This window comes from Mustela erminea, chromosome 8 (assembly GCF_009829155.1).
Source record: "Mustela erminea isolate mMusErm1 chromosome 8, mMusErm1.Pri, whole genome shotgun sequence".
Lineage (NCBI taxonomy): Eukaryota > Metazoa > Chordata > Mammalia > Carnivora > Mustelidae > Mustela > Mustela erminea.
Window position 1 is genome coordinate 12672352 of NC_045621.1, and position 14028 is coordinate 12686379.

At 37.3% G+C, this 14028-nt stretch overlaps 1 protein-coding gene across 13 annotated transcripts in view; it reads right to left on the reverse strand.

The window, feature by feature from the left end:
* The window catches only part of FAM126B (family with sequence similarity 126 member B), a 69425-nt gene that overhangs the window by 20291 nt on the left and 35106 nt on the right, over positions 1–14028 (reverse strand). For all 13 annotated transcript variants that reach the window (XM_032354392.1, XM_032354394.1, XM_032354397.1 and 10 more), the window contains 3 exons: positions 10133–10312; positions 6251–6331; positions 4557–4672 (listed from right to left, as the gene is read on the reverse strand). In XM_032354392.1, coding sequence (XP_032210283.1) covers positions 4557–4672; positions 6251–6331; positions 10133–10312 — 377 coding nt within the window. The remainder of the gene's footprint in view (positions 1–4556; positions 4673–6250; positions 6332–10132; positions 10313–14028) is intronic.

Genomic DNA, 14028 nt, shown 5'->3' on the forward strand with positions numbered 1-14028 from the left:
TTTTTTTTTAACCAGGGATATTTTTTCTTATTTGATACACAGAAAGAGAGAGCGCACGTGCACACATTAGCAGGGGGAAGGAGCAGAGGGGAGAGGAAGAAGCCGATTCCCTGCTTAGCAGGGAGCCTAGGCCTGAGCAGGGAACCCCAGACCATGAACTGAGCTGAAGTTAGATGCTTAACTGACTGAGCCACCCAGGTGTCCCCAGTAAAGATTTCTTAATCTATACAGTCTCTAAGGAAGTGATTCCTTAACCTGGATGCACACTACTGTTACTTACTTAAGGGTATTCTAGAATGATATATTCCTGTGCCTCAACCCAGACTGACCCAATTAGAATCTTGAGGGCATGACCCAGGAAAGTTGTTCTTCTAAAAAGCCTCCCATAGGTGGTAAAGAGTAAAAGGAAACTCTTTGTACTATTTTTGAAACATTTTTTGTAAGTCTGAAATTATTTCAAAATCAAAAGTTAAAAACTGAGTTGAAAGTCTGACTTGGAAGCAGTCATATCTTCAGATCTCTTCTCCTCTATGCTGTAAAATTTACTGAAGATTTATTTTTTTAAAGGATAAAAGAAGTTTCTACTTGAGAACCATCAAGCACAATTGTGGTTTGGAGTGAAGGTTGGGGGAAGGGATATCATACTGAAAATAGTAAAATTAAATATTTCTTACTGGATATTGAAACCTGGGGCGCCTGGGTGGCTCAGTAGGTTAAAGCCTCTACCTTCAGCTCAGGACTGAGCCCCACATCGGGCTCTCTGCTCCGAGGGGAGCCTGCTTTCTCGTCTCTCTGCCTGCCTCTCTGCCTGCTTGTGATCTGTCTGTCAAATAAATAAATAAAATCTTTAAACAACAACAACAACAACAAAAAACCCAAAAACCTGAAGCCCTTCTTCCCTTCTTGACCACCAGAATGCTAGGCAAGCCCTCTGAGAGACCAGAAAGAGTTTTCTCTCGGGAATTTGACCACCCTAAGAGGAAAGACTTAAGAGGCAGAGATTTGGGAAGTTCTCCAACAGAATGGCTCAGTGAAGTTTACGGTCGACTGTCCCTACTCACAAGGTCAGAGCTGTGCATATTTTATTTCCTTTCCTTCCATCTTCCAGGGATGTCTGGGGAAGATTATCAGACATCTGAGGAACCCTACTAACATGAGAATGAGATCAAAATAAAGAAATACAAAAAGGGGGAAAAACTTTCAACAGGGTGCTTGGGTGGCTCAGTCAGTTAAGCATCTGCCTTCATTCAGCTCAAGTCATGATCCCAGGATCCTGGGATTGCCCTGTGTTGGGCTTCCTGCTTAGAGTGAGCCTGCTTCTCTCTCTCCTACTGCTTCCTGCTCCCCCTGCTGTGTTCTCTTGCTCTCTGTCAGGTATGTAAATCAAAAAAAAAAAAAAAACACAAAACTTTAAACAAAGTAAATTATCATTAATAGTCTCAAAAATATAAGAGACGTTGTTTTTGGGGAAAACAACAACCAGGATCTATTTTAAAAGAACACTTAGAAAACCAAAAAAGCTAAATATACAAAATATAATGTCAAAAATTAAGAACTAAAGAAGATTGGTGGATGAAGTTGAGGAAATACAGAAAATAAAGCAAGTGGAAAAAAATACAGCAGACGGGAGAGAAAAGAGGACCACTCCAAGAGTTCTAACATCCAAATAATAAAACCACCAGAAGACAGATAGGGTAAGACCAAAGAAATAAAAAGAGACAAATAATAGATCAGATAAAACGGAGAGGCTGAACTAATTAACAAAACAATTCAAGAAAATTTTCCCATCTAAAAGACATGAGTTTCTAAATCAAAAATGGGGGTGGGAGGTGGTGGGTATTAAGGAGGGCATGAATTGTATGGAGCACTGGGTGTGGTGCAAAAACAATGAATACTGTTATGCTGAAAAGAAAGAAAAAAAAATGGGTCTACCTAGAGGGGCGCCTGGGTGGCTCGGCAGGTTAAGCCTCTGCCTTTGGCTCAGGTCATGATCTCAGAGTCCTGGGATCAAGGCCGAGTCAGGCTCCCTGCTCAGTGGGGAATCTGCTCGTCCCATTTCCCCTTCCCCCCATTCATGCTATCTCTTAAATAAATAAAAAAAATTTTTTAAAGATTTTATTTTTATTTATTTGAGAGAGGGGAGAGAGAGAGCAAGCAAGAGCACAGAACAAGGGAAGGGAGAAGGCTCTCTGCTGAGTAGGGAGCCTGATACAGGGGTGATCCCAGGACTCTAGGATCATGATCTGAGCCAAAGGCAGATGCTTAACCCACTGAGCTACCCAGGCGCCCCTATGTCAGATTCTTTTTTTTTTTTTTTAAGATTTTTTTTTTTTAAGATTTTATTTATTTATTTCACAGAGAGAGATCACAGTAGACAGAGAGGCAAGCAGAGAGAGAGAGAGAAGAAGCAGGCTCCCTGTTAAGCAGAGATGCGGGACTCGATCCCAGGACCCTGAGATCATGACCTGAGCCGAAGGCAGCAGCTTAACCCAGGTACCCCAAAGATTTTTTATTTATTTATCTGACAGACAGAGATCACAAGTAGGCAAGGGCAGGCAGAGAGAGAGGGGGAAGCAGGCTCCCCGCTGAGCAGAGAGCCCGATGTGGGGCTCGATCCCAGGAACCTGGGATCATGACCTGAGCCGAAGGCAGAGGCTTTAACCCACTGAGCCACCCAGGCGCCCCCCCATGTCAGATTCTTAAAAGGATGAAACCATTTGTTGGTGAGACCACTCCTGCTTTTAAACCTGATGAAGCTGAACAGAAGCCTGCAAATCTGAGTGGCACTGTTCTACTAGACATTGTGGTAACCTGAGATAAGAACAAACTGCAACAACAGTTAATGACTGCGACTTCAGTTATGTGCCAGTGTCTCTGACTCATTCTTCAGGTCACACCTACTGCCATTCTGTGATACACTGTAACACTAGCATAGTTGGTAAGCTTTAATGCTCATATTAATGTACTAGTAAATTGAGTTAAAGGCTCCTTAGGATGAATGCTAAGAAAATGAATGGCTTGAGGGACTGGACCTAGTTTTATCATCAGCTAATTTCTATGATCAGTATTTCTGCTCAAGTTGATCGTAAGGTACAAATAGTAGTAGATGAGGTATAGGATGGGGTGGGAAAGAATCAAAATGATACAAAAATATGAAAATGTACATAGTGGCTTTATAAAACAAATTAATTGCTTCTTCAGATCTATTCCTAACATACACTGGCTCTTCAAATGTTGGGCACATTCATAAGGATCATACTGATGTCTGTTATCTGTCACAGAAATGCTATACTAAAAGTAGATGCCCAGGTAAACATAATTGTTTTTGTTTAAAAGAGCCCAGGTCAAAAGCCAAGGCATTATTTGTATAGTAAAGAATTTGGCTTTGCCCAAAGAAGTCTGGCCTTTGCCCCCTTGCTAGGAAGAAACCTATGTCATACCTGACAGAAGTGTCTTTGTTTAGGGTAAGGACTAGCCACACTAGAAACAACCACCATGGAGTGCCTGGGTGGCTCAGTCAGTTGACTGGTTAAGTGGACAGCTCCTGATTTCGGCTCAGGTCATGATCTCAGGGTCCTGGGATTGAGCCCAGTGCTCAGGGAAGAGTCTGCTTAGGATTTTCTCTCTCTCTCTCCTTCTACACCGCCCCCCACCCCGTGCATGCGCTCTCTCTTTCTCTCAAGTAAATAAATCTTTGAAACAAACTAACAACCAACAAACCACCATGTGATTTAGGGTGGGTCATGGGTCATACAGCTTTAACCAACGGGGAGGCTGAGATCAACCTTGCAAGCAATCAGTCTAATCAGTCGTACCTACAATAATGAAGCACAGTGAGAACTCTGGACACTGAACCTAACTCTAGCCATACTGTCACATGCTGATGCTGGGAGGGCAGTGCATCCGGACTCCATGGGTGAGGACAACAGAAGCTCTGCATTTGGAACCCTCCAGATTCTGTCCTATGCATCTCTCCCTTTGGCTTATTTTAATCCATATCCTTTCCTTGTACTAAACCTTAACTCTGAATATAACAGCTTTCATTCAGTGAGTTTCGAGTCCTAGCAAGTTATCAAACCTAGGAGTGGTTATGGGAACTCCCCAAACCTGCAGTTGGTGTCAGAACTGAGGGCAGTCTTGGGGCCCATGCATTCAAACTTTGCAGTTTATCTAACTTCAGGAAGGTAGGTACTCTCATTCACCCATTCTGCAATGAAGAAAACAAAGTGTAGAAAGTAGGTACACTGCCTGAGAGGACAAGCTTCTAAGCTGTAGTGCTAGAAAACAAACCTTGGCTTAGCTGACTTTATGCCCAGTTTCAGTTTTTACATTACCTTATGCAAGATGATCATACACAGTACCATGCATTAGATGGACAGGTACTTAACCACTATAAAGTATTTCACTATTAGGACATCTTACTTTTTTAAAGATTTTATCTAGTATGACATCTTAAACCCCTTGCCTCTTATCTCATCAAACCTGAACCAAAATAATTAGAGTTAACTATTAAGCACAGATTAATAATTATTATGGTCTATAGTTTTGACCATTACCGGTTTTGTGCAGTGAATGTTTCCCTTTGAGGATGAAGATCACTATAAACAACCCTGATGAGATCATGCTGACACAAAGCCCCTTCTGTCAAAGCCATGGATCCAATTGTTGAGGGCTACAAAAAAAAGATAAAGTATCTTTAAGAGACACAGTATCTCTAAAATGAAGTAAAAATCTGTATCATGTAAGGATATTTAATTTTGCTTTAACATGGAGCCCATTTCTTGTTCAAAACCTTTCCATTTTTCAATTGCATATATTCTATAGTTCTTTTTGGAAATTATATTTAATATATAAACTAAAAATATACTGCTTTATTTTTTGAAAGATTACAGGATCAATCTATATTTAGGACAAAGAATAAGAAAAGTTGCTGGAAAGACTGAAGGTTACAAATATACCACTTTCGTTATTTTTTTATTTTTTTCAAATAGATCAATTTTGTCTGTACACCAGAGCACACAGCAGTTCTGAGATTGTGCATTTAAATTCTGTAGTTTGTCTAACTTCAGGTAGGTGGATATTCTTATTAATCCCATTCAATAATGAAAAAGAAAGGTGCATGGGTTAAATGGGTGAAGGGGATTAAGGAGTACACTCATCATGACGAGCACTGGGGGCAGTACGGAACTGCTGAGTCATTATATTGTACACCTCAAACTAGTAACACTGTATGTTAACTAACTGGAGTTAAAATCAAAACTTGAAAGAAAAAAGAGAAGCACAGAGTTATTTAACACAAACAATAATGAAGACTATAATCAAATGTTTAGTAGTGACATAACTGATTTCATGTTTCTGAGGTCAGAAGCATCCATTCATAACTGTTTCACTATCCTCCATTTTATTACATAACATGATACACAGAACTTAATTAAAATCTATGACTCAGAAATATTCTATGCTAAAACAAGCCCATTCTATTGGAGGCATTCTATTTCCAATACAAAATGAAGTCCCAGGAGAATTAATTAAGAAAATAAATAGCTGCATGGAGCTGTAAGACAACTGGACACTGTCTGGTACTGTTAGTAAGAAAACGGAATATAATTTTTGAATTACTGGTAAAGTTTCTTTAAATGCTTTCCTTATACTTTATACACTAAAGGTCACTACAGACCAGAAACTTGATTCATAACATATACCCTTAAATATAAACATACACCCTTAGATCTGGGATTTCAGTTCAACAGGAGTCTCCTACCTATGTGATTATTAGTATTCTCTCTTTCTTCAACCAAATAAATATAAGCAAAACTCAGAAGTATAATGTATAATGTTAATGAATAGCTACAATTATATATATATAAATAGTTATAGTGTTAATATCCTTCTAAGTAGACATTTTCCTAAAAAATAATAAAAAAATTAATCTAAAAACAAACTTCCAATTATAGGAGGCTTTAAAAACTGAGAGAATACTTTTAAGAATTCATAAAAGACTAATAAAAAAGTGAAAATGACAGCAGTGGAAGAATAAGAAATAAACAAGAACTAGAGGAAAATTTTTCCAACAATTACTTTCTACCTCTCTTGATAAGAGCTTGGCTTTAGATCACTAGTTATAAACAACTACTTTAAAAAAAGCAAATTCATAAAGATGTGTTAGGAGCATTTATCTCTGGTAAAAAATTGACTTTCCTCTCTTACTCAATATAATTTTAAATAATTCTACCTTTCTAATCTTACTTACCTCATGGTATATTGAAGGCTTGGATAAAGAAGGGATAGTAAAAGATAGAACTTTATTGTTTCCATCTTTATCAGCAATTTCCTAAAAGATAAATAATCACAGGACTATATTGTAAAAAATAATAACTTCTTTCTTAATTTACCTAATATATCATTGACAACTAAGGAAAATTTTTAGAAACAGCAGTATATAAAGAATAGGGACACCTGGATGGCTCAGCTGGTTAAGCATCTGCTTTCGGCTCAGGTCCGGATCCCAGGGTGCTAGGATGGAGCCCCAGGATGGAGCCTGCATCGAGCCTGCATGGGAGGGGGAGGTGCTCCTTGGTCAGCAAGGAGCCCACTTCTTCCTCTCCCATTGCCCTACCCCCCACCCCCATCTTCTCTCATATAAATAAATAAAATCTTTAAAAAAAAAAAAAAAGACCCTCATTTGAGAGGTGCCCCCGAAGAAGAAAGATGTAGTTTCTCTGAAGAACAAAAAACTTTTAAGAGGAATCCAAACAAATAGGCCTTACTAAGTTTCTCCCAAGTTTACCCTTAATCATTCCCTTTATGTCCCATCATATTTTCCTACAACTTTCCACTCTTCATCAAACCTAGTATAAAAATACTCAGGCTTGGGGTGTCTGGGTGGCTCAGTCGATTAAGCATCTGCCTTTGGCTCAGGTCATGATCCCAGGATCCTGGGATCAAGTCCCACATTGAGCTCCTTGCTCAGTGGGGAGTCTGCTTCTCCCCTTGCCTGACACTCCCCCTGCTTGTGCTTACACCCTCTCTCTGACAAATAAACAAAATCTTAAAAAAAAAAAAAAAAAGACTATTACTACCCTATTGTATCTTTTCTAATCAAATTTACACAGTTTAGTAGTTGAGTTACCCTTTGAGAGACATGGAGCACAATACTATAGCTAAATCAAATGCAATGTGACAACAAAGACATGAAGCAGGTACACAAATCAATTTTCATGTTAAATATACAGACAGGACAGGGAGATTAAGTGATTAGATCTGAGTCAAAACAGATTATATGTTTTAGCCAAGAAATACACTTATAAATGAGAAAAACATTAATATTTTAACACAGGATGAATCCCAACTAAAAGAAACTGTCACAATTATTTAGCAAAAGACTAATGACCTGAATTAAGTTAAATATTAACATAATGAATATTAGTCCCTGAGATTAAGTTCATAATTAGGTAATTTCTACTGAACTGCAAAAAATTTCTTGTGCTTTCTTTTAAAAGCATTTTATCTGGGACAACTGGGTGGCTCAGTCATTTAAGTGTTTGCCTTTGGCTCAGGTCATGACCCCTGGGTCCTGGGATCAAGTCCTGTATCGGGTTCCCTGCTCAGCAGGGAGCCTGCTTCTCCCTCTAACTGCTGCTACCCCTGCTTGTGCTCACTCTCTCTGACAAATAAATAAAATCTTAAAAAAAAGAAAAAGCATTTTATCATTCAATGAAAAGGACAATGGTGTCCTTCATTTCTACAGTCTCTGGCACTTCCAGCTTTCTACAGGTATCAATAAAGATCTGCCTACAGACGCTAGCAAATAGAGGGCTGAAATCCTCTGGCATCACTCCTTTTCTCCACTGCCTCATATTAGTCTGTTTTTTTGACAACTCTTATTAGTATACATAATTAACATAAAACCCAGAGAGAGAAGGCTGCCCCCCACAGTGTACCTAGAAGTTAGAGAGAGCCTGAGCAGTTACACAGCACAAAAGGAAGAAACAACAATAAAAACTAGTCAACAAAACACAAACCCATGAGTCCCTGTAGGACTCATTTCTGAGTTTAATATGTCACAGGAAGAGTACCAATTATATGTGAACAATGGCCATACCTCCAATTTTGGCAGGAAAATGGGTTTAAAAATTCCTTAGGGAGGTCATTTTACGACTGTATAGTCAAACTAGTTACTACCACATTTGGGCCATTACGACTCAGAGGAAGTCTACAGTAAGGTGAATGGACCTAATTTAAGTTAGGCAATAAAACTTTAATTTTTATTCCTAAATTTCAAATTAAACCAAATAATTTTAATTTATATTTACATATATCTCTGAAGAAGGATGTTCTGAAATTTGTTTAAGCTGAGGGCAATATAAAACTTCCCCTGGGGTTATGTGAAGCAAGGGAGAAGTTCTGGGGAGGGCAGGAGGAGAAAGAAATATATGAAAGAAACCCAATGGGCCACAGGGGAGAGAGAACACAGACAGAAAGGAAAACAGAAGAAGGAAGCCTGGTTACACTTCTGAGATATAACTGAGCATTTACTTTATAGTACCTATTTCTAAGATGCTAAAAGATAATTAAACCATAGCACCAACAAGTACTGTCAAGAACTTGTTAGTATTCTGCTATAAAAATATTTGCTTCATTTGTCCCACTAGTGATTTTAGTACACTAACAAATTAAAGGATAACTTAATTTTCAGCATAATCTAAAACACTAAATTTAATTATTAAATCAATAAACATCTATTAAGTGCCGTGCTAAACACTAAAGGAGTGGGTAATATATGAAACAAATTTCCTGCTTTATTTATTTATTTTAAATATTTTATTTATTTATTTGACAGAGGGAAAGAGAGACAAACAGAACAGAAGCAGGGGGAGTGGGAGAGGAAAAAGTAGACCTCCCACCAAGCAGGGAGCCCTAAGCGGGGATCAATCCCAGGACCCTGGGATCATGACCCAAGCCAAAGGCATACTCTTAACAACTGAGCCACCCAGGCACCCCTAAACTTCCTGCTTTAAAAGAAAAAAACAATCAGGCAAGTTAGAAACAGACTTTTATACCTAGACTAGTTTTACATGTTAAAAAAACTCACCCTTAATTTTCATGCTACTACTACTACTGCTGCTAATGACATTTATTAAATTCCTCAGGCAACATGCAGATTCTATTTGTTTTTAATTCAACTAACAATGTTTTATTTCTGTTTTACAGATGAGGCAACTTAAGTAAAGATATTAAGTAGCATGCCCAAATTTAATGCAGCCAATAAATGGCTAGGTCTGATTTTAAAGAAAATACAAGTGATTCCAAAGGCCATACTGCTTCCTCCAGATATATGTTACAGTGAGAGAAATGTTTTCTAATGACTTTTTAAGGGATAATACTTTGAAGACTAAGCAGTGGTATAGAAGAATATTTATTTACTGGAAGACTCAATGTTTAGTGAGGTTCTTTATTACCTCTCAACTAGTAAACTTAATTTTATTATGTGGAGTGCTTATTTACCATGAGTGCTGAATACAGAGAAAAAGAGCAGGAATTTCAATACCAATGTTCTAACTGGACACTTGAAGAATAAGGCTTATGGTAATTAAGACTCTCTTAGAAAAAGAGTTTCAAACAGTAAAGTATCAAAAACATATATTATCAAATGATTATTAGAAATAATTTCAAAAATTTTAAACACAGCACATTCAGAAACATTGGTCAAATAAAGAAACTTAAAGTCACAAAATGTTAACACTATCAATTCTATAATTTCAACTACTTTATAAAATACCATTATCAGCAAATACTTAAGTCTCTCTAGACTCAATTATATTAACTTAAATAAATTATTCAGTAAACCTCTCAATTCATATTTTTTGTTAAGTATTCTTTTGGTGTCTGTTTTTTTTTTTGAGAGAGACAGAGAGTGCATGTACGTAAGTGAGGAGATGAGGGACAACAGGAGAGGGAGAGAATCGTAGACGTGGGGCTTGATGTCATGACCCTGAGATCACCTGAGCCAAAATCAAGAGTCAGATGTTCAACCCACTGAGCCTCCCAGGTGCCTATAAGTATTAAAGTATTACCTCAGAAGACTTTAAATAAAATATACTTAAAATTTCCCAAACTATCATTTTCAACTTACCAAATTATAAATTCCTAACAGAAGTGCTTCAATGCAACCATTACTCTGTCTGTCTCGGCTAACCGTGAGCCGTAAATAAACCCACATCAATTCTGGCAAGAATTGCAGTGTGAACCTCTTAAGTCGAACTTCAGAGCTACGATAGAGCTCAAACAGCTGGTGGCAGACAGGCTCCAGAAGCTAAAAGAAAAATAAAGTGCATTAGGTATTTCCATTCTTTTGGCTGTCACTGTGTTTTTGTTTTTGATGCATATATACATGTATATTTTAAAAATAAATTCTCAGTATTAATTTTTGCATTGTTGAATCAATGGGACCCAAATCTTAATCTCTATGTACAGACTACATATTAAACTGACCAATCTACTAGCTATAAGAATTTTGTGCCCATATCAACATATTTTTCAATACACTGTATCATTAAATTTATTATTATTTCACCAATGTATTACATTTGTATTTAGTAAGTTTCCTTTTCTATTATTACTAGAGCCCTTCCTATCCTCCATTTGGAGGATATTCCATATTGGAAGAATACAACTTCAAATGCTCTTGTTGGAAATAATCTTTAAATCTCAACATAGACTATGATTTAAATAAAATCAAGAAAAGGATTTTGCAAAATAGAATATTTAGACATCCAAAATGCTAGCTAATATTTTTAAATACAAGTAAAACAAACAAATTAATTTTATGTTTTAAGACTGACTTAAATTTTAATTACATGTATTTGAAAAGATTTTTGAAAAGAAGGCAAGTATAGAGAAACAGCTTTTCCAGTGTTTAATTTTTCATAGTTTCTTTATGACTTATGAGGATCTTCATCACCTTGATAACTAAAGAAAACAAGTCGTTTAAATAAACCTCTTCCTTTTTCCTACTACCAATCTAGATGGTTTTGTTGAAATAACTAGTCTATATAAAACTGGGTAGGATTTTACAGTGCAAACAAAACACTGACAGGGAACTATAAAATTATGTTTAAATTTTAATTTAAAAAATGTATCATTCAGTATTTATATGCTTAACTATTTATATGCTTAACTCTGAATGATTAAATAATGCATACACATTTGGAAATCTGCTTAAAGGTAGTTATATATGTCTGTAATAATCTAACACTCTAGAATAAGTCAGTATTTTCACAACTGTAAATTAAAAGTAAACAAATCCAATGTTAATCATACAGTTAATGTATTTAGAGGAAATAAGCTTAGCTCTTAAGGAAAGCTAAAAAAAATTTACAAATACACACACCCTAGTATCTAGTAACTACTAAGGCTCTTTATTTGAAATCACTACTATAGTATATTTTTAAAGATTTTTTTATTTTTAAGTAATGTCTACAACCAACATGGGCTTGAACTTACAGCCCCAACTTCAAGAGTCACATACTCTTCCAACTGAGCCAGCCAGGCACCCCAATAATATTTAAACTCTTTTAAAAATTCCAATTTTCCCTTTACACAGAAATCTCGACCAGTCAGACAATTTGCCTGAAGTCACAGAAGTAGTGGTAGAAGAAGACACTTAAAATTCAGGTCTTCCAACACCCAAGCTGACTCCCACTACATCACATTTCTTATACTAGAATAAAGGTGGAGGGTAGAAGGTGGAAGACTGTTTAATTACAGATAGCATATTTCCACATAGTGTCAGTGATGAAGTAATTTCTGAAAATAGTCAACTGCTGACATCTTTTTAAAGTACTGACAAAAACAATCAGCTCTTTTGGGGAATTAAAGATCCCTGTTCTCATAAATTTATTTATTAAAAATATATATCCGTGTTTCAAAATATTTTTCTCTTCAGTAGAGACTCCAAAATCACTGTCTCTAAATTTTATTAGCCATGGTACAACTACAATTTTTTTCCTTTTTATTTTAAGTAAACTCTACACTACATGTGGGGCTCAAACTCATGACCTTGAGATCAAGAGTCACACACTTGACCGAATGAGTCAGCCAGTCACCCCAATTACAATTTGCTTCTGTTATAAAGACCTTAAGTTCCCTTCCTCAGTAGCAAGAACCACAGTGACATGTAAGAAACCACATTTTAATTAGGCATAGCAAAACCAAAATTTTTACTCTGCCTTTTTTTTTTTTTTTAAAAAGGGGGAGGAGGAGTAGCTGGCAATCCAATAACTTTTGGTGAGAAATCAATGATGAGGGAAAGAAAAGGTGTAATTGCAGGAACAATCTTTGAGGCGGCCAGAGAAGCTGTGCTCCAGGTCTAAGTGGAAGACAGTCTTCGATGCAAACTGGGACACTTCATCCATCGCAGCAGAAAAGGCAGGAGAATGTAGGTGGAGAAGCTGGTAAAGTGGTAGATATGAAAAGAGAGCTCCCAATTACCTCCTTCTTTTTTAATGCTATAGAAAGCAAGCTGAAGATGATGGAAAGGAGGGTAAGACTAATGAAAAAAGGAAATGTGTAAAATCCACAGTGGGGACAGTGTACCAAGAAGGTAAAGCAAGACTGCAGGACAGTATTATGTGACTGAGATTTTTAGTCCTACATTAAAAAAAAAAAAAGATTTATTTTAGAGAGAGGGAAATGGAAAGAGAGAATCCTCAAGCAAACTCCCCGCTGAGCACGGGGTCCAATGGGGAGCCTCAATCCCAGCACCCTGAGATCATAACTTCAACCCAAATCAAGAGTTAGGACACTTAACCAACTGAGCCACCCGGGCGCCCCGACTTTATGCACTTCAAATGCAGGACCAGGGGCACCCGGGTAGCTCAGTTGGTTAAGCATCTGACTCTTGATTTCAGCTCAGGTTTTGAGACCCATATCTACTCTGTGGCAGGCTCCCTGCTGAGCCAGAGTCTGCTTCTGTTTCTCTCTCTCTCTCTCAAAAACTAAATAAATAAAAGATAAAAGTGGAGAAAGTCAACAAAGTTGTTGTTGCAGGGGATTTCTCCAAGTATGTTCAGCTGCTCAGGTACAAGCATGAAGATGAACAGCTGGGTTTTATCCAGTGTTGAGATTTTCCCAAAGAAGAAAAATTAATGGAATGAGAAGCAAAGGAGCTAAGAATGTTTGCAAGGAAACAGACTATGATGTACCATGAAAATTTAGCTGGGTGAAGAGAGAAGTGAAATATGTGAGGGAAGAAGGAAAGGCAATCAAATCAGGAAAAGGTGATAGGATTAACAGACTGGTTGGAGAGCTCCTTGAAATGGAAGAACTAACTGCTAGAGTAACTGCTAGAGTGTCCGAAGGATCTGGAACAAGGGAAAGGAGAAAAACTATGCAATACATTAGTCTAGAGATCAAAACTTCAGCTATAGTACAGGTTGGATATGATATATAATACCGAACTAGGAAATTCACTTTCTAAAGAACTTTTTTTTTTAAAGATTTTATTTATTTATTTGACAGACAGAGATCACAAATAGGCAGAGAGACAGGCAGAGAGGAGGAAGCAGGCTCCCCGCTGAGCAGAGAGCCCAATATGGGGCATCATGACCTGAGCCGAAGGCAGAGGCTTTAGCCCATTGAGCCACCCAGACGCCCCTCTAAAGAACTTTAAAGGTCTTTAACTGTTCATAAGACTGTCATGTTTCAATTAATATTATATATGGCATGTGATAATTTTGTGAAATAATTTCCTGTTAACTAAATAAAACAGTTGACTGAGTTTCAGAATATAACAAAATCAGGACTAACAGGGCTTCCTTTTAGGACTAAGGTCCAGAATTGGTTTGTGATGCTATAGAGCTAAACATTCTGCTTTTCTGAAATAGGATGACATGGTTAGAACTTAATGAACTGACAAGAGAAGACATGGAAAAACAGATCTGCTCTGGTAACTGGATGATTACAGTGACTGCTGTTTTGAGCCTGAACTGCTCAAGCTGTAATTTTTCCCAGTTCTAGCCACGACGAGGT